The sequence below is a fragment of the Lissotriton vulgaris genome, chromosome 6, assembly GCF_964263255.1.
Source record: "Lissotriton vulgaris chromosome 6, aLisVul1.2, whole genome shotgun sequence".
Lineage (NCBI taxonomy): Eukaryota > Metazoa > Chordata > Amphibia > Caudata > Salamandridae > Lissotriton > Lissotriton vulgaris.
The window spans coordinates 969,123,632-969,149,168 of record NC_141694.1 but is presented as its reverse complement, the minus strand read 5'-3'; the positions used below and the strand labels follow the sequence as shown (position 1 = coordinate 969,149,168).

Sequence of the window (25,537 nt, the reverse complement as noted above, 5' to 3'; positions counted from 1 at the left end):
CAGGTGGGGTGTGATGTTACTGCATTGGGGGCGTCGAGGATCAGTAGTGCCGGGGCATTGGGGATGCGTTGCAGCCATCTCAGGAGCTTGGTTGATGTCCCTACGTAGAGGGTGTGTTCCCGCAGTCCAGTCTGCTGGTGACGAGGACCTGGGTGACGTTTTTTCTTGTGTTGGAGGGGATACATTTGAAGATCCGGTGGAGATTTTGCCGGGTGTTGAAGCATGACGGGGAGACGGCGTTGACATGCTTGGTCATGGAGAGTGCGGATTTGAGGATGACCCCTAGGTTGTGTGCATGGTCGGTGTGTGCTGGGCCTGTTCCTAGCGATGTTGGCCACCAGGAGTCACCCCAGGCTGATGGGGTGGTGCTGAGGATGAGGACCTCCGTCTTCTCTTCATTCTGCTTCAGCCTGCTGTCTATCATCCATTCTGCAACGGACTTCATTCCCCTGTGGAGGTTGGCTTTGGTGGTGTGGGTGTCTCTGGTGAAGGATATGATAATTTGGGTGTCGTTGGTGTAGGAGATGATGTTGAGGCGGTGTTGTTGAGTGACATGGGCGAGTGATGCCATGTAGATATTGAACTGTGCCGGGCTGAGGGATGATCCCTGTGTGACGCCGCAGATGATCTTGGTGGTCTTGGAGCTGAAGGGTGGGAGGCGGACGTTCGGGGTACTGCCTGAGAGGAAGGATGTGGTCCAGGCCAGGGCCATCTCTTGGATTCCTGCGTCATGGAGGCGTGCTGTTGGGGTGCAGTGGCAGACCGTTATGAATGCGGCTGATAGGTCCAGAAGGATGAGTGCGGCTGGTTCTCCTTTGTCCATCAGGATCCAGATGTTGGTGGTGGCGATGAGGGTGGTCTCGGTGCTGTGGTTGCTGCAAAAGCCGGACTGGGATGGGTCAATGATGTTGTTGCCTACTAGGTAGCAGGTCAGCTGTCTGTTGACAATCTTCTCTGTGACTTTTGTGGGGGAAAAGGAGCTAGGAGATGGTCCGGAAGTGCTTTAGGTCATTGGGGTCTGCCTTGTGTTTCTTCAGTAGGGCGTTGATCTCTGCATGCTGCCAGCTCTCTGCAAAGGTTGCTGTTTCTAAGGAGATGTTGATAGTTTTTCTGAGATGGTATGCAATGGCTGTGCTTGCATTGTTGAAAACGTGGTGAGGGCATGGCTCATATGGGAATACGGAGTGAATGGAGTACATGGTCTTGCTGTTGTCTTCGTAGCTGATGTTGGACCAGGCGGTCAGGCAACTGGTGAGTGTGGGGGTGGCAGGGGTGGTGGTCTTGGTGGTGGATGAGGGTGTGTTGGGGTTGAAGCTGTTGTGGATGTCGGTGATCATGCAGTGCAAGAAGGTGGCCAGTAATCTGCACAGGTCTTGTGATGGGGAATGTCGTTGGTGTCGGACATGGGGTTGTAGAGGTCTTTCACAATGTCGATGAGCTCTTTGGTGTTGTGTGTGTTTTTGTGTAGGTGGTCCTTGAAGGCGGTCCTCTTGGTAGTCCTGATGAGTTGGTTGTGTGGGTGGGTGGCGTTCTAGTGGGCTGTGTAGCTATCTGATGTTCATTTGCAGAGCCAGTTCTCCTCCAGTTTCCGACAGGTGCGTTTGGAGGGCCGGAGGTCTTTGTTGAACCAAGTGGCTTTCTTGTTGTTGTGATTGGTTGCAGAGGTCTTGAGTGGGGCAAGGGTGTTGGGGCAGTTGTTGATCCACTTTTATGATGTTGATGGTGGCCCTCATATAAATGGCAGACTCTATACGCTGGGAGGTAGATGTAGGTTCCAAGGCGGCGTTGGTGCTGTCCGACATGTCTATAGCATTTGACACCGTAGACCATCACACTCTTCTGAACCACATGAAGAATGTAGGTGTGTGGTCCTCAGTGCTGAACTGGATATTGTCATAACTATCTGACTGCACACATCAGGTCCGCACCTACAACATCGACTCCTTAGTCAAAACACAGAAGTGGGGTATGCCGCAACAAGGCTCTGCTCAGAGTACGCATACTTTGGAAATATTTCCTTTACCACGCTGGCTGATTCGATTACCATGTCTGGAGTCTAAATGATATCATATGCAGAGGATCTTCTGAATCTAATCAACTAAAATTCAGTCAGAGATGCACATTTTGAGCATCACCACAATTGGCACTTGGTGTAGTATGTGACTCTGGGGGTGTACACCACAAACTTTTAACAATCATACTCCTGGAAAGTTGGTATTGTCCTTGTGGGGGATCCACTATCCATCTGTGATGGCATTGTAGAAGTAGTGTGTGGGATTTACGTACAACCTGGTCATAGTAATGATGGTTTTGTGTTGTGCTGTTGTGTTGATGAGGTAACAGAGTCCAATGTTGTGCTGGTGTAAGTAGCATGTGCGCAGAAGGACGCACATGACCTGCTTGTACGGACATGCACTGTTATGTGTGGCAGTGCGGGGTTGGCAGTATGAGTTGCACACACAGCCTGCAAAGCTGTAATGTGTGCTCTTAGGGGTTGCCTGATACAGGGTGCATGACTGTCTGGTGTTCACTGTGTGGAGGGTGGCAGGAGCATGAGTCTGTGGTGTAACCTGTGTCAATGAATGACCACAGGGCCATGCACTGTGCATGTTGCAGGCGCTGACAGGCCTGCCTTTGTCATGGATGTGGTGCAACTGTAGCACAGACAATCTGCGGTCTGCCTTAAGAATGGACTGATGGATGGTGGAGCATATTGGAGGCTCATCTCTTTTACTTTTTGAAATACAGGAGTTTGACATGACTAACGGTAAGAACAGGGGAAAGAACTGCTTCAAACCAGCTTGCTTCTGCTATGAACAGATTGATGGGTAGATTGCACTTGTTTTTCAAACTACAGACTCTAGTTCTCAGTGGAAAGTTCTTCTTGTTGGCATGACAGGATGCTACTATTGGCTTTTGTTCTGTTGAGAGTTGGTTGGATTTTGATTGGGGTGGAAAGAGAAGAGACAGTGCAAGCTTTGAAAAACGTCAATCAAGCTCAATGGGTATTCTGACATGCTTTGGAGGGGTTATAACTGATTTAGTTATCAATTTCCCTGGATTGGAAATGCATCGACCTACAAGAAAGGAAGAAGGTAGAATATGATAACATGTCAACACTAATGGCGTGCCCAGATTCGACTTTAAGAACTCCTTTTAAGATATTTTTCCTTTGTAAATATTTGGAACTGGACAAGAAAGGAAATCTTCCTTAGCTATAGTTGTAAAAAAATCAAGATCTGCTTTTAGAGGAAAATGAAAGAGTTGAATCTATCGCTTCTTAGAATTCCTTCTCTTGGGACTTTGTTCAGAGTAGTTAAAGACAGTTCTTAAAATGGTCTCCGAAGATAATGAAGCCTAAGTATGCTGTGGATTGTCTGCTCTGTCTACAGGGTTAAGTGCCTTCCTAAGCTTTTTACTTGGAGAAAGTCCTTCATACCTAGAGAGAACTTTGTTCAACTGTTAACATGAAGTACTGGGAACACTGTGTACACTGCTATCAGTTCTTTGGTCTGAAAGCTTTGATTTTGTTAGGAGGAATGTTATGTTTCACTGTGCCATTGGAATGGCATTACTACGTGGCAGGGATTGGTGATTTTCCGGCCGACCCCGATGGAGGGTAGGCCGGCTTCAGGACCCACGCAGGCCTGCTGTAAACATTACTTGGATGGAGCAAGTGTCAGCACTGGAAACTCGATGCATCAGTTCGATTCACGCAGTCGCGTCGATTCATCGAAGTCAGGCCACGCAGCAGTATCTCAAGATCAATGCTGTGTCATTGCTGAGTCTTGCACTCGGGACCTCCGATCGGCACTGAGTCATCATCGAGCCTCGCAGTCAGGACCTTGGATCAATGGTGTTTTGTCTTCGAATCTCACAGTTAGGTCCTGTGTTTTCATCGAGCCATGCAGGGATGTCCTCTGATCTTCACTGTGTGGGCGTCCAAAGGCACTGTGTCAGTTCTGATCAACACAGAGGTGACGATGAGGCCATTTTAGAGCAAAATAGCTGCAGAACTCACTTCTGAGGTCCAGGACTGGAGGAGCACCTAAGGCAAGGGAGGCCTCACAGATGGCAGAGTCCAGCAGCTGAAGCATGGCTGAAGAGTGTCTTTCATTGGCCCTGAGACTTCAAGAACAGGAGACAAGCCAGCAAGCCCTTGGAGAAACTTGGGTTCAAGGTTATAGAGTGCAGGCCCAGCCCTTCTAACTCCCAGATAAGAAGCAGCAGAGCAGAAAGGCAGAGTAGTAATCAAAGTGGCAGTCCCTCCTACAGGACAGCAATCAGCAGACAGCGGGCCAACACAGCAAAGCAGTTATTAAAGTAGCAGACCCTGCTGCAGCACAACAGCTCTTCTTCTAGGCAGAATGTCATTGGTTCCAGAAAAGTTCTGATTCGGTGGTGTCAGGATTCCAGTACTCATAACTAAAAGTTCCTTTGAAGTGGGGGGGCTTCAAAGAGGCCCTTGAAGAAGACAAGGCGTGTGCCTTTCCTGCCCTGGCTCCAGACTTACTACAGTGGGGGAATGCAACTTTTTGTGTGGGGACAGGCGCAGCCCTATAAAGGTAGCTGTTTCCTGCTGATAAAAGCAGCGATAATGTAACGACCTTTCTTGATAATATGCCCCATAGAGTCCATGACAGAAGTTAAAGACGGTGTTAGAAATGTTATGTGATAATGGTTTGGCTGTTAAAGCTTGTTAGTGAAAACTTGAAGTTAAGAGCATCACATATTTAGGGCACGTAATTGATTCTGAAAGCCTTAAATCTCGCAAGGAATTGGTGAGTAGCATCATTAACATGCTAGTGCTTAATAATAAGGATGAATTGAGATCATTTTGGGAGTGGTTGAGTTTTATTTAAAATTTGTTAAGAACTTTACGGACAAAACCAAAAATATGGAGAAAAAATTTTTTCTCGAAGAAAAGCAATACATTTGAATGGGACCAAAACTTGTCAATTACAGTTTATCAATATTAAACAGGAAATATCGGAAGCCCCTCATTTAGGAATTGTTAAATTGTCATGTAAAACCATGATTGCTACAGATACCAGTGGTTATGGTTTGGGAGCGGTGCTGACACAAATACAAGATGGTAAAAAAGTGGTAATAGGATCTGCCTGGTGCATATTAGCAGAATCGAAACAGCATTACTGTTAGAAATGGGGGTCTCTGTTTGGCAATGGTTTGCATCTTTGTCCAAGTAGGGACCCTTCTTCCTACTCATGGTAAGGGTGATACACTTCCCAAATAACCCCTGCTCATCCCCTTAGTAGCTTGGCACGCACAGACAGGTTTAATCCAGAGGCAGTGTGTAAAGCATTTGTGCAAGCATACAGTAACACAGTGAAAACACTACAAATGGACACCACACCAGTTTAGAGAAATATGCAAAACTTTATCTAAACCAACAAGACCAAAAATGACAAAAATCCAACAAACAATACTGTAAAAATAGTTACTTTAAATTGTAGAAATAGATGAAAAACACAGTTCTTCCGAGTTGGTAGCTCCATATGGGGATACCGCGATGTTGAAAATGACAGAGTCTAACAGTTCCAGGCCGACAGTGTCTACTTTCCAAAAGTAAAACCAAAGGGGATGATGGACGGAGTGTTGAACATTGCAAGCACTCACCCCCAGTCAACTGATCTGGGTTTAATCCATCATCATTCTTTAGCTCACACCGCCACCCCAGTTCAGACATGACAATATGCAAATCAGTCTTACCCTGTGCCTCATGGGAACAGTCCAGCCCGAACTGCTCAGCCCTGTCTTACCTGGATGGGAAACAAGCATCCTGGGACCGGTTTCTGGCTAATAAGCCGTCATCAGCCAGGGTAGCTTGAATCCAGTGGCAAAGTGAGCAAGAGACCAACGTCTGGGCATACCCTGCCAACTTAGGGAGAACAAAGCGATTCCAAATGGGATGATGGACGTAGAGTTGGAGCAAATCAAAAACTTACCCCATGGGTATTATGGGGCCATTAGAAATAATGGGCTCTTGTATAGTTGTGTTCTTGTGATGGTGGATTATTATTCCAAGTGGTTTGAATTGGGATGTGTAGGTAAAGTGACAAGTAAAGTGGTTATACACTTTATGGAGAAAGAGTATTTTACAGACGGTAATCCAGAAGGAATTGTTACAGATAATGGTCTGCAACTCTGCTCTGAATAAATGAAGAAATATTTATTACAGAGAAATTTGCATCATTGTAAAACTGCAGTATTTAATCCCAGGTAAAATGGCAGAGTTGAAAAAATAAACATAATTTTTTAGAACATTCAGGTGGCTGTGGCTAATGACAGAAGAATTGTGGATCGTTTTAGACAGATGGTATGGACGTATAGAACCAGTGTACATTGCATCACGGATAAAAATCCCTTCGACCTTCTCAAGAGAAGGACATCCAAGTTGACCATTATGATGGGTATGGGCGATAAAAGAGTGGAAATTGATTACATCAAATTGAGGCAGGAGTTGTGTTGAAACAGAAAGTGTATAAAGTAGATTTTAACAAGAGATTTAGAGTTGAGGATTTCCAGGTATCGACTGGTCAGATGGTAAAAGGTATCATGGTGTGTGTGTGCAAGGGTAAGTCAGCATTTTCTGAACCCAAGACTGTGAAGAACGTAGGTAGGAATTATGTTGACCTTGAAGATGGGTCAAGGTGGACAAGAGTAGGTTGTAAGGACATATTAGGAACATGGAACATCTGATTGTATGGTAAGGAATGATGAGGGTCGTCATGATGCTGATGCACTTAAGGGATGTTTGATCGGAAGAGAGATTAGATTTCCAAATAAATACAAAGATGTTGTATGTGGATATATATATGTTATAATTCAAAGTGTATGTTTACCACATTACAAGTTTGTATATGATTCATAGTGTATGTTTCCCCATAACAGCTTTGTACATTTCCTTGTAATGTTTTATAAACAAATATTTGTTTTCTTACATTTCATTATATGCCTATGTGGGTAGCATAGTATTTTTGTAATTCAAGCTATTGTGAAATCTCGGTAGATGAATATAAAGAACAAAACTGGAAATAGTAATGAGATCATTAGTATCATCAGGATCTAAATTAATATTACATAACGATCCATGACAGGATAAGTAAAAAACAATAATGGACCTAAGTGTGATGAGGATAGCAGCAAGATACTTCTTCTTTGTTGTGCTTACATCGTCAGATCAGACAGAAGTATTTCCTCTCTGTTTTGACTACTGACTGCCAGAGTCATTTGTCAGACCAGAACCTTTCAGTCGAGAACCCAGCATTGGCTATCCGTTAACTTGGAGGTACGGGCAATATATTTCACTATCCACTCTGTTGTTCCCAATAATTGTACCCGGCTCACCCAGTGGGAAGCCATATTTGTGGATCTAGGAAGCATGTGCATACAGTTGCCAAAGCATCCTTGCCCCCTTCCTCAGTGCTCTACTGCCGTTGTTCAAACTGGCAGCTGTCCTGCTACCAGACATGAGGGGTGGCAAGATGGAGGTGGAATGAGAGAGCAAGAGTTGAAGTAAGTTTACCACCCTAAGCTGAATGTGGCAGGAGGACAAACTGGATGGCAAGTGGTTACTGTAGTGTTTAATTTGTGTTGGTGTCTTTGGGCGCTCAGCACCGGCACCTATTTCTTTACACCAGCACTTTGATATTCTACCACATGGTGCTGCTGTCTGATTGTTTTTTAAATCAGCACACCAGCAAAATACAAAAAAATGTAATGCAATATAAGAAATAATATCAGCGCTTCCAGGCCATCTTAATAGCTTTGGGTGAACTCTCATATTTGTAGGAATGGGATGTTAGTGGAAGCACTGATACTGGCATTTATTCGCCCTGGCATAGCAGTGGGTAGTGCTTGCTGCAGTGGCCTTCTCAGAAATAGATTTTCACAAACTAAGCACTAGCATACTGTCTTCTATGCTGCTGTGCAAATTATGACAATTATGTATTATGTGCTTCCTTATCAGCTTATTTTAACTTGAAAGTATGATGAACAACTGTTTAAATGCAACTGATGTACTTTTGTCGTGCTATATGATTTGTGGATCTAATTGCACTGAAAGCGTGAATAATGTTTTCAAACGCAAATGAGAACTGTGGTTGTGATTTAGATTAAATTAAGTACACTGACAAATATTGTTCTTAATGCACTAACTTAATTCACCGTTATCTCTCTAGTACGGCACCCGATAACAAATGCAATTGATGGTAAAAACACCTGGTGGCAGAGCCCAAGTATCCAGAATGGGATGGAATACCATTACATCACCATTACTCTGGATCTTCAGCAGGTATTTTGCATTTCCATTTCTAAAATGTTATTTTAGCCTGCATTGTTTTTGTCTTTATTATAAGCTGTAGCTGATTTAATACTACTTTTTTTTAGTTTTAATGTGTTTTCATGAGAAGGCGCTACTTATTGTACCCTATCAAATTCAACTCCCTTTGGGTCCGAATTTTTAGGGTCGAATAAATAGCACTATTCCAGGTTTTAAGGGCATAATATGCAGATATTGACACACAAAAAAATCACATGTTTTGGTACAAATCAAACTGTGTTTCACGGTTACATTTTTGATAGTTTGGCCTGCCGAAATTTAATGGAGGGAGAGGTATTTAACACCCAGTAATTACAGAGCTTAGGAAATACCACACAGCTCAGAATTCTGACCCCTACGCAAACAGGGGTTTGTGCAGAGGTCAGAAACAATGACCAACTAATAATCAGGGACATAATAGTCTTGTGTTTTTGATCCATTATCCTGTCACTGCTTAACACAATGGACTGCTTTGGTGTTGTCTTGGGGCCTCTTCGGGGCCCACCATTCATTGGAGGACAGATGCTGCAAGAATATCGAATCCCGTCTTACTTATTCTTGCAACATGTAGATTTAAATAATTGCTGTAGACCCAAAAAAAACTATAGCTGGTGAAGGGCAGCTTTTTTGCAATTCCACTTTTAATCAGGTAAAGGCATAATGCGCAACCAGTCCGCAATAGGCACTGAGGCTTCTGTTCAGGAAGCCTATAAAATAAATTAGCTGTCATTGGCAACTTTTGTTTGCGTATGTCAATCACATTTAAATTGATGTGGGATCCGCATCGATCTGACAAGGCGCTTCTTGGGGCATTTGCATACATACGGTGAGTGAGGGCTGCTTCAGCATTCTCTCTGTTTACACTGCTGCCACGCGCCAATTAGATGCGCGTCTACTTTGATGCGCAGAACCATGGCAGCTGCATTTCCCCGCGCAGGAGCGTCATTATCATTTTCACTGTTGATAGTATCAGATAATGTGATTGAATATTCTCGTCAGGTAAGACTCTTCTTGTAAAGATGGGCGCTCAGTACTCTTCATAGTGTATTGCGAACATTCCTTTGCTTTTCTTTTTAGCAGGGTGAAGAGTGTACCTCATGAAAAGCATCAGAATTCGAGTTGAAGATTATCTGTCCACTGCAAGCCTGTGGCCTCGCTGAGCTATCAAAACTAAGAGAGGGCACATGGTACCGTGTGCTGTCGCAGGCTCGTCCGAAGTCACCGTTTTAAAAAAGGGGTCAAGGACCCACGGCACACACCTTCCAACGGCCACCGAGCAACGTGACCAGGAAGTCCCAGAAGTATCACTGGAATGACAGCTTGCATAAAAAAACAGATTCATTTTAAATTGCTTGCTGGGCATGCGCATGTTACATGCTGAGCTTACCCAACCTTAACCCTCACCACCTCTGACAGTTGGTGGAAATTAATTAAGTTAAAAAATACTCTTTCAGTTTCCTGTGTCCTTCCTTACTTCACCTGATCTCTTCTAATTCACCCTTCTCTTTTTGCTTCTCTCTTTCTATGTACCTTCCCAGTTCTCTGTATCTTAACTCTCAATATCTCACTTAAGTCTGTTTCACTTCTGACTTCGCTTTCAATACGTTTCTCTCTACCTCATTTCTTTACCTCTCTTTGACGACCTTACCATTTTCACTACCACTTTCTGGGCCTACATCTACACCATATCTTACCCCTTCTCTCCACCTCAACTGTCTCTACCTCACCCTGCTCTATGCACCTCACTGCCCTGCCCCATCTCATCTCACTGTATCTCTCCTCCATCCACACTTTAGGTAAAGGTCTATAGCTAAGTCAGTCAAACATTTGACAGAAGCAGTTCTAGGTCCAGTAGTTACATGTGATAACCCACCAGGTTAGCAAAGATAAACACCCATAGATCAAACTTATCACACATAAATATTAGAAATTATTTTCATTTTATTAATTGATGTCTTTTTAAGTTATGGGTTTGTTGTGGGTCATATATTTCTATTTCTATTTCAACCTCACAATATACATATGTGTGCAAATTTGATATCAAAAATAGTATTTATATGGGCATTCATATATACATTTCAAGAAATGTTTTTTCCATATTAAAAACAACAGAAATAAACGTAGACGCGTATTGATGGAGGCAATGCGGTAGATGGGAACTACGCGCGTTTCGGCATGTTGGCCTTCATCAGGTAACCTTCTATTGCACTGGTAGGAGATATAGCAGATGCAAAATGTACTCCTAATGAAATTGCAGTCCAGAACACACAGATGATAATAGGCCACCAGGAGGAAGTGATGGTCCACTAATAGCAGGAGGGTATCATCAGAGAGGGTGAAAGGTATCCCAGAGGTAATTTGATTGTATAGAATGATGAGTAGAAAATATCTTAAATCTTCATATGGGCGTGAATAGGGCTAGCCTGGCTAGAAGAAGGTCCAGAAAAGCTGGTAAATTAGACAAGACGCCGATGAATGGGGCCCTGAGCAAAGGAAAGACGACCTTTCCAGATATGATTCTGCTCAGCATGGTCTAGCGCCGCCGAAGTTGACTGCGCCGCCGAAGTTGACTGCGCGCCGAAGTTGACTGCGCCCTTTATCAGAGAGCCAAGGAAGGAGATACCTGAATTGTGAACAAACAACGCAGTAACCAGGATTCTGTATGCGTCTGCCAGAAACGTGTGGTCGGATGGCCTTCTCTCCTCCATCTACTTCATCTTTACTCACCCTCATCTCTCTCTTCACATCTGCTCTCTCCATCTTTCTATACTTCATGTCGGTCTAACTCTCTCAGAGCACTCACACTACAACATCAATCTGTACCTTACCTATTTACCTCATTTCTTTCCCTGCCACACTTCTCTCTCCTTACCTCCTGTCGCTCACTCATCTCTCTCCATGCCACCTTCTCTATTTGAACTCATACATTTTACCTCACCACTGTGTCTATCTCTCTATATCCTCAACCTTCTCTTAGCCTCACTCCTGATTTCTACTACTCTATTAACCTCACCTTTCTTTCCCTACCTCAGCTCTGTCTCTCTACTTTATGCCTTTATACATCACAATTCTTTTGTGCCTTTATCTCTGCCTCGTTACTTTTTAGCAGACTTGTCTTTTCATTTTGCCCCATCTCTACCATGCACCTCTTCATATATCTCTAACTACCTGACTTCGCTACCTCCATGTGCCTCTTCCTTTCTTTAAATCACCTTTTTCTACCTTAACTCTCTCGTTCCACTTTATACTGGTTCTGCGAATGCTTGTTCATGTTTTCATTTTGGTACTATTGTATTTTTGGCTTCTTAGCAAAACCTATGAGCCTGAAAATGTAACATATAATTCAATATTATTAGGCATCATAAACACTTCGTTATCTGAAAATGGATTACCCAAAGATGCTCATCAAAGGATGCCCCAAAGAATGACTGCATGGGACTCCAAAAACCTTTAAGATGATACTGGATTTTAATCAACGCTGCACTATATTGCGGCCATTGTTTTTTTTACCTTGAAATGTTAAGCTCGGTGACTACGAAAAAACAAGAATAATAAAATACTCAGAAAAAGACATGAACATTAATGATTTGGATAATTTGAGCGCACTATTAGGTGACTTAATTTCGATGATTTAGAAACAAATTTTGGAAATGCCTAGGTTAAGGCCTGCCAGCTCTTAGTACTGGAGGGAAGACATTTTACAAGCCACAGCGCGCGCTAAGGGGCAGTGACCTCTCATGGCTCCTTTCACGCGGCGGCCCATGCTTGTCATTGACCATACTACTGAACAAATTCTCTTTTCCACCGAGGTTACACGGATTCTGTTCCTCAATAGCCCCGTGTAACACTTGCTCAATTAATTTCTCTTTTCTTCCAGCCGCGTGGCCGTTCAAGGTTGGTTTCCACCTGACGGACGCCGCGGAGAGGGGCTTTTATGCTCCATCGCGTCTCTGTGTTGAGTGCCAGCGGTTGAACCGCTGTCAGCGTATTTCTCATTACTCTGCGGAGCCGGCTTAAGGGCACATCCACCGGGCTTTGCTGAGCTTCAAGGGCTGCGGCGTGTGTCCAATAGCTGCTGGACTGTGGCATATACTTTCTTAGCCAGGCTCGGTAGCCTGCTTGAGCCTGGTGATTTGACAGCGCTGGAGCATGGAGCCCATTACGCAGCGTTATCGATCCATTGAAATCCTTTTCAAGTGTGAAACCGGCCTGAAGAACGCGCGCAGCAGCAGCTCAGCTGTGACGAGGATAACCGGCCATGGCAATTCTCAGCCTTACTACACAGATCATGTGGGCATCTTTAAACGTAGAAAGAACACAATATTGTTTAGCTGGAAAGATTAAAAAGCTGATAAGGGAGCATGATTATGTGGTTTGATAGCAACCCCTAATTGCTCCCAGACAATTCGATGCGGGAAATGTGAAACTTTTTTTATAAACCAAAGTGAGGCTGACGGAAGAATAAAGTGATTTACTTTTCTTCACGGAATGGATGGGGTTACAGAAGGCTCGGTTTACGGGTCAGAATGAAAACCTGTGGTAGAAATTGCTTCTAAGAATGTGAAAGGGAGGTCAAAGAGTTACGCGAAGTACACGTTCGTTGACCGCAATAAACAACGGCTTTAACGGATATTTATATCTTGAGATACGATGGTAAAGAAGACTATAACGCAAAATGGGATTTTCGAGTTGATGAATTTGTTTTTGAAGCCCCTAGGTCCCTGAGATAACAGGACATAAAACTTAAACTGTATTCGTTTATGTTTGTTGCAGTGTTGATGTCTTTCTACAGCGGAATTCCACACTTTCTTCTCAACCCCCCCACCCCTCTTTTATTTTTTGTAGTTAGGAAGACTGACATAGTTTGTGTCTAGAGCATGGGTACTCACAAACTTTGTATCTGGGGCCACATTTATGGTTTGTGGCAGAGAGCCGCACCGGTGGGGGCGGGTCAGTGGGGGAGGGGGGGGGGGGGGGGGGGCGTTGCTAGTGCAAAAAAAAAACTGTGACCATGAGGTTGAACACAGGCCCCTGCAGCGGACGCCTTTGTCCACTGAGCCACCAGATTCGGCATACACACATCTTTCTCTCTCTCTCTCTCTCTCTCTCTCTCTCTCTCTCTCTCTCTCTCTCTCTCTCCCCCTCCTTCTCTGTATCTCTCCTACCCTCTCTCTGTCTCCCTCCCTCTCTCTTCTCTCTCTCTCTCTCTCCCTCTCTCTTGCTCCCTCTCTCTCTCTCTCTCTGACTCTCTCTGTCTCCCTCTGTCTCACTCCCTCTGTCTGTCTCCCCCCTCTCTCTCGTTCTCCCTCTCTCTGTCTATCTCCCTCTATCTGTCTCCCTCCCTCTCTCTCTGTCTCCCTCCCTCTGTCTCCCTCCCTCTGTCTCCCTCTGTCTGTCTCACTCCCTCTGTCTCCCTCCCTCTGTTGCCCTCCTTCCTCTGTCTGTCTCCCTCTGTCTGTCGCCCTCTGTCTCCCTCTCTCTGTCTCCCTCCCTCTGTCTCCAACCCTCTGTCTCTTCTGTCTCCCTCTCCCTCCCTCTGTCTGTCTCCCTCTGTCTATCTGCCTCTGTCTGTCTGCCTCTGTCAGTCTCCCTCTCCCTCCCTCTCTCTCCCCTGACTCCCTCCCTCTGTCTCTCTCTCTTTGTCTCCCTCTCTCTCTGTCTTCCTCCCTCTCCCTCCTCTGTCGCTTTCTGTCTCCCTCCCTCTCCCTCCCCCTCTCTCTCTCTCTCTCTCTCTCTCTCTGTCTCCCTCTGCCTCTCTGTCTCTGTCTGTCTCAGTCTCTGCCTCTATCCGTCTGTCGCTGTCCCTATCTCTGCCTCTATATGTCTCTGTCTGTCCCTGACTCTGGCTGTCTCTATCCCTGTCTGTCTCTGTCTCCCTCCCTCTGTCTCTCTCTCTGTATCCCTCCCTCTCTCTCTGTCTCCCACCTTCTCTCTATCTCTCTCTCTCCCCCTCTCTCTCTCTCTCTCTCTCTCTCTCTCTCTGTCTCCCTCTGTCTCACTCACTCTGTCTGTCTCCCTTTCTCTCTCTCTGTCTCCCTCTTTCTGGCTCCCTCCCTCTCTCCCCCTCTGTCTCCCTCCCTCTGTCTGTTTCCGTCTGTCTCCCTCTATCTGTCTCCCCTTCTGTCTCCCTCCCTCTGTCGCCCTCCCTCTGTCGCCCTCCTCCCTCTGTCCGTCTCCCTCTTTGTCCCTCTGTCTGTCTCCTCCCTCTGTCGGTCTCCCTCTGTCTGCTTCCCTCTGTCTCCCTCCCTCTGTCTCCCTCCCTCTGTCTTTCTCCCCCCGTCTCCCTCTGTCTGTCTCCCTCTGTTTGTCACCCTCTGTCACCTTACCCCAGTTTGCCCGGCACATACACAGCCGCACCCGGGTTCTTCACAGGTCTTTAAAAGACCCTTTACTTGTTAATGAGGCTTTGTTGTGAATCGCCCGGCCCCCATAGAGCAGAGTGTCTCAGAGTCCACGCTGCTGCGGCAGTGTTTGCTGACACTCTTTAATTTTTTTTAAAAACACATGGTACAATGTCTGCAAGGTCCTAAGGCCACCAAGGAAGGCTTGCCGGGCCGCTGGTCGCCCTCGGGCCGTACTATGAGTACCTGTGGTCTAGAGCGTAGTGTAGGAGTATGAAGAAAAGACAGTCTTAACTTTTTGTTTGAGAATAAGAATGTTGGAAGCTGAAAGTTAATTATCTCACTTTTAATGGAATATTTTGCTGGTGATTGTCCGGGGTGCAGCTCCTGCCACATCCATTCAATGTCAAATCAGAACCAACTCTAAAAATCCCTCACATATTAAGGCAGATTATGAGAAATTGGGTTGTTAGTTGGGTGAGTGTCAGATCTTCTCAGACTACAGCCCCAATCTTTATCAGGCTGAAGCATAAACATTAAATTAACCCGTGCTTGACCCTCCGGAGAGGCAGAGGATGTGGCTAAGTGCCTGAGTGCCAACTTCAGAGCTGGTAGGAACCAGGTTCGAGTCTCAGCATCAGCGTCAACATCCTGTGATTCTGGGCAAATTACTTAATCTCCCTGTGCCTTCAACTCAGCGCCTTGAGACCCTCACTAGTGTTTTGCCATGCTTTACAAATTCTGGATTGATTGATTGAACCATTTGGTAGCTTGACCCATAAGCAGTTAAACTTAACTAATAGGCAATGTGTTAAGTATTTATGCAGTACATAAACAGTAATACAGTGAAAATGCAACACAAAAAATCCCACACCAATTTTGAAAAAATACAGTAGAAATTAATAAATTATTGGATAACAAAAATCAGTTGAATCAGAGATATGAAATTCTAAATAGATAATAAAATACTGACTACAATCAGAATTCGCCGCTCGTGGTTATCTGGTTTGCGAGCCCAGGTAAAAGTCACAAGTTCAGGCTGACATTGATGGAGCACAGGCCGGATACAGGTACTAGGTTAAGCCCACAAAAAAGTTGCCTTCTAAAGTCCAGCATGAAAAGTTCAACTCGCAGTGGAGAAGGCCATAAGGAGCAGCAAGAGCATTGCGGGTGGTTGTCGCTTAGTGCCAAGAGCAGGCCTGGTATTATGGACAGTTGTTGCTGGAGCTCCAGTTGGATTTCACCGTGGGCTGTTGATACTGTAGCGCAAAGTGCAAATCTCGCTGTTAGACTTGACAGCCATATAGTGGTCCTCCCCCAACGTTTTGCAAGCTTACCTCCACTTTCTGCTGTATTCTTTTTGTTGGCCTTCGGACTTTGAGCATTTTCCCTCTGATAACTAGTGATAAAGTGCATGTGCTTCTCCCCTAAACATGGTTTGATTGACTTATCAACAACTGGTATATTTAACTTACCTATAAGTCCCTAGTAGAGTGCACTACCTGTGCCCAGAGCTTGTAAATTAAATGTTACAAGTGGGACTGCAACACTGAATGTGCCACCTGCACTAGTAGCCCTTTAAACATGTATCAGGACTGCCACTGCAGATCTGTATGTGAAGCTTGACATTACAAAAAACTCAGCCAAACCTTAAACCTGTGTTTTATTACATATGTCACCCCTTAAGGTAGGTCCTAGGTAGCCCATAGTGCAGAGCGAAGTAAAGGCAGGACATGTACATTTAAAGTTTTTCATGTCCTAGTAGTGGAAAAACACCTAAATTTGCTTTTCACTACTGTGAGGCCTACCCCTCTCATAGGTCAACTTCGGGAATTCCTTATTACACTTTTAAGCTGTAATTCATGATTAAGAAGGAGTAGCTCTGTCATGTTTAATATCATTGGAATAGTAATGATACGTCATCTTTTTTAGCAATGTTGAATTTAATATTACTATTCTAGAAAGGCAACTTTGAGAAAGATGGCTTTTTGATGTTCTTACGCTCCGGGTGCCTGAAGCATCTCTCCAATACATATCTTGGGTAGGTGGCAGCTGGACTTTGTGCATTCCTTCTAGACAGTCTCTCACAAAATAAGGTTAGGTGCGACTGAGTAGCCATCTGCATCCTGATGGGTAAACATGGGCAGGATAGGAGGGTGGAGCTGATGCTCATACCTGAATAGGCAGTGTCCTGTCCCCACACAATTGGTTCAATACCACCCTGTACTGAGTCTGGAGCCAAGGCTTAGAAAGCAGGACCCCATTGACCTTCAAAGCCCCTCATTGAAGTGACATCCACTTTAAAGACACAACTTGGTATAAGAATTAAGGGCCAGATGTAGGTAATCTTGATTTAACGATTCTAAAATACCGAATTTTACCAATTCGGTATTTTAGAATCGGTAAATGCAATGTAGGTAAATATTTGGTAAGTATTACCGAATCGGTAATTCCCATTCATTCCTATGGGCCTCCAGGCATATCGGAATGAATGGGAATTACCGAATCGGTAAATACTGATTCGGTAAAATAGGGAACTCATTCAAGGGTGGCAGGGTGTCACATTGACACCCTGTTGTACCCCTGGCTAGTGCATGGGTGCACATGTGGCAGACATACATGCCCTAAGGGCATGTATGTCTGCCACATCGCACTTTTGTAAAAGCAAAATAATTGCTTTTGCAAAGGTTTTCAATATTTACCACCAACTTGTAGTTGGTGGTAAATACTGAATCCTTACCTATGCAATGCCCTCATTTGAGTGCTCCCTACATTGCAAATTCGGTAATTTACCGATTCGGTATTTTAAGGAATCAGTAATTTACCGATTCCTTAATATACCGAATTGGTAAATTACCGAATTTGTAATTTAGGCCACCTACATCTCAAAAGCCAGTCGGTAACGGCCGAAATTCGGAAATATCGGCCGTTATCGACCAGTATTGGGCGACCTACATCTGGTCCTAGGTCTCTGATCCCCAACAAATCAGACACTCCTGGGCCTTTAAAGAAACTCTGACAGAAAGACGGTCTGCTGTGCTGCTACAAGGTATGCCACTCTGCTGGATCACTACTCTTGAAGAATTGTGCCTGTTAACCTCTGCCTCTCCTGAGGAAGAACTGTGCACTTGCATGAAGCCAGCATAATATCCAAGGGCATGCTGGCTTGCCTCCTGTTTTGAGACTCAGGGATATCAAAGTCTCACCTCCTGCTCCTGGTCCTTCAGAAGTGGCTCCTTGTGCTTGCTTCAGTGGAACTGAAACATCCTTTGTTGCGGGAACAGAACAGATGCATTGCATACAGAACCAGTGTAGCAGCTCGAGAACCGATTCATTGGAACCTCTGCTGCTGCAATGAGAGATAATCAACGCATCCCCTCGACTGCCTGGACAAACCCGGTGCATTGTCTTAGGAACCAAAGCATTTGAGCTTCAGCGCTTCATCTTCAGAACCGGCTCATTGCCATAGCTGCATACAGAAAATGACGCATCTCATGATAATGGGTAAAAGTTACTAGATGAAATGCCTTATGCCATACGTATTACAAAGTGTGTGAAAATTTTAAGGGATTTTTTCTATTGTGTTTTGAAATGATTTTTAATAATTGGAAACAATAAATCTTTTTGACTTTTTGACTTTGACGCATCTCCTCGACTGCGGGATCAACACTGACTCATTGCTCGGCTGCACCCAGCATCTCGATGTTGCAACCGGGATCAAGGTACTTTGTTCAGCGGGCCTTTTATGGCAGCTGTATAAAGCCAGAGCTCCATCGCAGTTGGCCTAAAGTCTTGACTTTGCCTTGGTGCAGCACTACCAGACCCCCCAGGCGCTTATTGCTTTAAAGTGCTATTGACACATTTAATCTTTAACTTGATCCATGCTCGCGTCGGCCAACGGCCGACGCAAGCACTACCTTCCGGGTGGTGCGCATGACCGCTGGCCGCCGCAGCCCCGCCCACTCTGTGGAACTCCCGCACCGCGGCGGATTGTCCGCCGCGGAAAACGGGTAAAAAATTAATATCTCGACTCTTGCTTATTGGAGTTTTGTTGTTTTGGTCTTCTTTTATCTACAACATCATAATCTATTTTTCAAAACTGGTGTGGAGATTTTTGTGGTGTTTCACTGTGTTACTGTTTATAGTGTTGCACAAATCACATTGCCTCCTAAGTTAAGCCTGCCTGCTCTGTGCCAAGCTACCAGAGGGTGAACACATGTTAATTTATTGAGTGCATCTGACTTACCCTGACTAGGATTGAATGCATATCTCTTCCAACGAGAAACACAATTTCTAATATTGGTGATTAGTGGCGAGGATAGGTCTTGTGCTTGTGCAGTGCCATACAGTGACTTAATATACACTACTATTCCATATTTAGACCAACTTGAACCAGTTCTCCCTAATTGACATTTTAGATTTTTCCAAAGTCTTTTTCCCAATTCCCATTTTTTCTGTTGTCTCTGTGACCTTACCTGACAGATTCAAAAAGAGTCAGATCATGCACTGCTGATGATTAGATGAAGTTCTAATGTGTATACCATGCTCCAGAGAATCACTCCCGCTCGGGAGGGTAACGAATATGAATACCAGTAGCACCACCACACCTGTGGAGGTGTCTCCCTGGGCACTGGAGTAGAAAGCTGTGGCACACAGCAAAGTTCAATTGAAAAGGTTCTCAAACATAAATGTAGATTTGTATGTTTTTAATCTTCAAAACTTAAATCCATGACAAGACTTATTATTCATTGGAATCTTCTGTCCAGATAAGTCAATTAACGTATTGTAGCATACATACTAAATGTGGTTTGTATATACATTCCTTCCCTATGCATTTCGGCACTAGGTCCTTCATCAGGGAATATCTACAATGAAGATAAAATAGATAAACATAACTAATGGGGACTAGTCACTGGATAACACCGTCACCTTAATTCTGTGCAAGATTCCCGGTGCATATTATAGGGACATGCAAGGCTCAATCATGTAAAAAAAAAACACTGTGTGTGGTATTAGGGCTCTGCGTGATAAATATACATGGGGTGATACTATGTATATAGTGCCGGATAAAAAGAGTTACGGATGTGAAGTGTTAAAAGAGATACAAAAGTGCCAATAACGAATGGTATTGTGGCCGAGTATTCAAGGCTGGGTGCAAGTATTAAGGAAAAGGCTGAGCTGCTTACTCACAGAATAACAGTTAAAGAATTCTAGCAATAAAGCAAAAAAAGCATGCGGTGCACAAAGTTGCACTGAGCAGGTTAGTTGCTCGCTGTAACCTTTGCTTGGTCTAATGCATCTACTGGTTCACTTTCACCTTGTTATGTCATTTATTTATAGTATTTGCTTCAGCATGTTTAGACATGTCTCTACACATTTTGTTGTACTTGTATATCTTATTATCACCACACCACATCCGTTGTAAATACATTGGTTGTTTCACCTTTCCTACTTTTTTCCAGCATCTTTAAATCTTTATTAATCGCCCGTTTTTCCTCTGCGTGCACTCCGCACATTGCCCCTTTAAATCTGAAGCTACTCGTATTGCCTTTTCCGTATGAAACCACACCCCTATTTACCTCGTCAACCGCTGACTTGTTCCGAACTGCAGATCTTGGAGCCGCAGGTTAGTTCGTACTAACAGCATACACCGGTAAGCGCGTATTCGTATATTTTCCCGCAACTATCCTGCTCAGTTCAACTTTGTGCACCACACACTTTATTGCTAACAGAATTCTTTAACTGTTTTTCTGCGAGTAAGCAGCTCAACCTTTTCCTTAATACTTGCACCCAGCCTTGAATAATTGCAGGAGCATGAACCCCCTGAGCTGTGTTATATTGCAGGAATCCGGATCTATGTATCGGGCATATTGTTCATTGAGCTGTCTCACTGGGAACCTCACACTCTGCAGAAGCTGCACTAACACACTGAGCTATCCTACGTGCATTGCACCCAGTGGCTAGGTCCCTGGGGAGGGAGCATGGACCAGTTGAGCTGCCTTCCTGGGACTGGAATCTCTACACTGCTGGGCAGATGCACGCTCTGCAGCAGGTGCATGACTCCTCTGAGCTGTCTCACTCGATTAGGGACCCAAGCCCTGACTGTCACATCTGCATCTCTGCACAGAGGTCTTTAAAAGATTGAGCTGTGTCACTGGGGTTAGAACCGCTGCCCTGCTTCATACCACACGAGCTCAGCGGAAGCTGCATTACCCCATCGAGGTATCTTACCTGGACTCCCTGCTGCACGTGCACACAAACCTCAAAGGGTGCATCTGAGCTGTCTTCATTGGTTTGCAACCTTTCATGGTAGTTGAACTGAGATCTCTGCAAGGAGTCCATTAACCCCCCGAGCTGCGTGCCATTAAAAGTTAATGGCTGAATTGTAGCAAAGAAAATAGAATTATATAGCTCAGAGACACCACTCTGCAGGAGGAGAGAGCAGGCAGCGCTCAACAGAGCCCAACACCACTGAAGCCCCCCTCCGCCCCCACCTTCCTGCTCCCTCGCAGCCCGCACCAGACTTTAGTTTCAACTATTATATTCTGTGAGAAAGGGGGGTGCACGAGACTGTTGATAAGCACTGAAGCATGTCTACTACAGTCTTGTCTGGGTTCCCTTCGCCATCACGTCCAGGTGATCAAGGGTACCTCAAGGTTGCCCATTCGTCAGCTCTGGTTCCCTTCTCAGAAGGGGGCATATTCTCTCCGACACTGCGACCAAGGTTCAAGGGCAATTGGGGGTTAGGGGCAGGAGAAAAGGGCAAAAAGGAAATTATTATATTCACTCTTCGGGGCGGGGGCTGATCCTGCTCAAGAGCAAGCCAGACTCCACAAGGGACTGCCTTGCCGCAATAAATCAATTTAAGTACGCCATTATTTACACAGCACATTTAGGGGTCTTTGTCCAAGGCTAAGCCAATCCAGGACGGATAGTGCACGGCTCTCCTGACACTGGATAAGTACTATTTACGGACCCGTTAAAGCCTTATACTCGAAGCACTGCTCGTCCCCCACCACTAAGAAATCCTTTGGAAGACAATCGTTGTTTTCTTACTGTTAATTAGCGTGTGTGTAGTGCACAATCTCCCATTACTAAGGCGTTGCAGCGCTTTTCAGTGATCCGAGTAGGAATTGATCGCCCAAAAATCATAAGCGGTAAACTCTGTCGTTAGATCGTTCGGAAATCTTGCCCACATAGCGTAGCGCTCGTTCCCAAAATAATGCATTGCACTTGCAAAGACGGGGCTTGTGAAAGATGAGGGGCAGAGTGCGGATATAGAACAGCTATTTATACCACAAAAAGGCATTGCTTTTCTTGCACATAAATCATGCATTCTGTTCTGCACCCTTGTCTCTCTTCTGTAGCGCCCGTCCCACCTCTACTCTTTACAGCCAGTTAGTACCTATATATCCTGAAGGTTAACACAATCAAAACACCACGACTCCCTTCACAACAATACACTCCTCCTTCCCTCCAGTCGGCTATACTTTACTTCTCTCGTCACCTCTCCCCCAGAAACGATGTTAATACATCGATCACCAATTCTATGGCCCCTGACCAAACCACTATCTAACATCTTTCTTCCGTCAGTCACTCCGCTTGGATCCCAAATCGGACTCAATACAGCGCTCGTCCGGATCCTGTAATAATATTAACATTTAAAACAAGAAAAGGCAGCCTTAACAACTGAAGAGGCTGAAGGTGGGAGGGGGGGGAAGATACTCTCCCCTGCTACAGTGTCTGCCTGCAGACGCTGGGAGGGAGAGCTGCACTCCCCATGCCCCTTGCGCCTCCGTTCTCCGTGCCTGCTTCATAGCTGTGGTGAAGAATGTTCTTATCTGCTTGTTAAAATAAACAAGCAGATAAAAGTTCTTTACCACAGTCGTAAAACAGGCAACATGTCCGTATGGACTGTCTAAAAAGCGGACAGGGTGGCACCTGAAAACCCTCCTTTTCAAAGGGAAGCCAGCATTTACCCTAAACGCTGACGCTACCCAATGGAAAGGAGGGGCGGGGCTTACAGTACCCTTTTTAGAACAATATCTCTTGCAGGACATGGCAGCAGCTTCGCTGCTTTGCCCACGCCTCTACGAGACCTAAAAACTAAATGGCCAAGTTGTGGAAGCAGCAATGAAGTAATGAAGCAGTAGTACGACTAAATGGCTACCCCTGTGGAATTACAACAGAGGCAGAAAGTGTGGTTGATGGAAGCAGTCGAGCCCTCTGCCCTCCATGACTGTTGGATGGGGCTCTATGAGATAGTTGAAAAAAGGAGGAGGTCCCTACCTGATGGACCTCAAGACCCCTAGTCAACCTTCTCAAACCACAATTTGAGAGGTCTTAGCTCACCATGCTATTGGCAACAGATGGTGGGGAGGAAGAGGAGAGGGAACCTCTCCCTGATCTCCTAGCCTCCAAGGAAATGGATGGGTCAGTGGAAAGTGTGAACTACTCTGACTTCTGAACAGCAGAGGGACTGCCACTAGTTGCAGGGGCAGTATTCCTCTCTGTTTTTCATCACCCCTGGGACTATCCACAATGTGGACACAGGAGGAGCTGATTGATAGGTTAGGGGCTGTCCAGTTTCTGAATAACTTTGATCTTACTTCATGGTACTGGCAGAGTGCCCAAACTGAGAGATCCAAGGAAAAGTCAGCCTTCTCCACTCAGGAGGGGAATCATCAGTTTATAGTGATGCTCTTCGGACTCTAGAATGATCCTGACACCTTACAGAGACTGGTGAACCAGATCTTGGCTGGAATGGAGGGCTTAAGTGCTGCTTACCTGGATGACATAGCTGTTCTCAGTAGCAACTGGAAGTACCACCCTCTTTACCTGCTGGAAGTGTTGTAGGCCCTGCAAGAGGCAGGCCAGATAGGACAGGGGTCTATGTTGTACGTAGGACACCTGGTGAGCCGGGGTAAGGTGCAGCCCCTCCAGGAAATGATAGACACATTTGGCACCACTGTTGGCACCTTGACAGAGCTGACTTCGAAGAAGCCACCCAGGAATGGGTTTTGGACAGAGCATGCTAAAAAGCATTTGACTCCCTAGAGCAGGCCATGCTCACAGCCTCTGTATTCAAGGCCCCTGACCTTTCCAGATCATTGATTATTTAGACAGATGCCTCTGAGAATGGCATAGGGGAAGTACTTTCACAACTTAATGAAGCGGGCCTAGATTAACCAATACCCAAGTACCAGCATTGCTCTATGAGGATGATGGTGTTCTGCTGGCATTGGTGAACCACTTCGTCCTTTTCATGGATAGCCTTGACTTGGTTACCAACTATGACAAGTCCCAGACCATGGCCTGTAGTTCAGGTAAGATTAGCACCCTCAGGATTGTTTTGAAGGTTCAGTCACTGCACAGCATACATAACTTTAACTACCTGGGAGTTATCTTTAATACCTTGGGGACCTGGCAGCCCCAACTGGACAGTTCATGTCCTAAACTGAGTAGGTCAGCTGGGACAATTTTCAATGTCCCATGCACAAGGGTAAGGGAAACCATCTGGCCACTGATGAAAGTATATAACGCACAGTGTGTCCCAGGAGCTATGTATTGGGTATGGGGATGTCACAAGAGCGTCCTCCTCCAGGTAGAAGAAAATTGTATATGCCGAAGGCTATTACGTTTGCCACCGACAGCCTCATATAATGCACCTAGAGCTAAACTAGTGATACATAGCCAACAGGTTTCAGTTAGCCCAACTCTTATCGTGGGTCAGCGTGTGGGCTAATCTGCATGCCCATCTCTGTAGAGACATCATTTTGGACTGTTTCAGGTTGAATAAATAGAGCACCATTCCCATGTTAAATTATATCTCAAACACATTTCAGGAGCTGGGGTTGGCTTTTCTTTTTCTATACCTGTAGAGTGTTGGATTTTATGGACAATTCGCTAGTGGAGAGCCTTTTTTTATTTGAGACTTTGCCTCACTTCATGGTAGAGGTCTCTCCTTTTCCGTTTTACGGCTGGTAAGGTTTGGTGGCTCATGAGTGCTGATAATCCAACTGATATGTTGAGAAGGCATATCTTAACCTGTTCCTGGGATGAGGTCTCAGACAATTGCTATTACACTATATGTTTTACTGTAGCCTTTTTAGATACTATCACAGACTTTTACTCAAACCTCTTTTAAAATCATTCGGCCATCACAAATGTAGAGAGACTTTGTTCAATCTGCAACTATTGAATACATCTGCTTTTTCCTTCAGGGTATGTTCTTTTTTGAAAGCTGTAGGGAGAACTAGGAAAACCATAGAGGGACACCTCTGTTGAAATAATATTTATTTGTTTGTTGCTTTTTAAATTCTGTATTTTACGCTTTTTGATCATTGGTTTTAATGTTTTACCTGTTTTATTCAGCACTTTGCACTTTATACAAATGTTGACTAATGTCAGATTGCTTTGTGTCTTTTATCGTCATATATTGGCTGAATAAAGATTGGTTGATGATGATGATGATGATGATGATGATGACCAACCAGTAGCCTTCATCTCGCTGAGGTTACTTCCCAGGGAACAGAGGTGGAGTACTATTGCAAGGGAAGCCTTTGCTGTGGTCGGGACACTGAAGAAGTTGACACATACCTGTTTGGGACTCACTTCCTGATTCAGACAGACCACATGCCTCGCAGGTGGCTAATTCGAATGAGGGGTGAGAATCCAAGATTGATGATTTGGTTCATCTTCCTATAAAGCATGGAATTTAGGGTGGAGCACAGACCTGTGGTAGAGCCCGCCATTGCTGATTGTCTTTCCAAGTCCTTCTGCCTTAGTGATGAGAATTCCCTGGAGGCAGCCGCGGCCGTTATGGGAGTACTTGCCGGGCAGTGACGTGGGGAGG

The 25,537-nt window shown here is 45.0% G+C and overlaps 1 protein-coding gene across 7 annotated transcripts in view; it reads left to right on the top strand.

Moving 5' to 3' along the window:
* Positions 1-25,537, top strand: part of LAMA2 (laminin subunit alpha 2) — a 3,858,378-nt gene that overhangs the window by 556,495 nt on the left and 3,276,346 nt on the right. For all 7 annotated transcript variants that reach the window (XM_086927001.1, XM_086926997.1, XM_086927002.1 and 4 more), the window contains exon 3: positions 8,202-8,314. In XM_086927001.1, the coding sequence (XP_086783127.1) occupies positions 8,202-8,314 (113 nt within the window). The remainder of the gene's footprint in view (positions 1-8,201; positions 8,315-25,537) is intronic.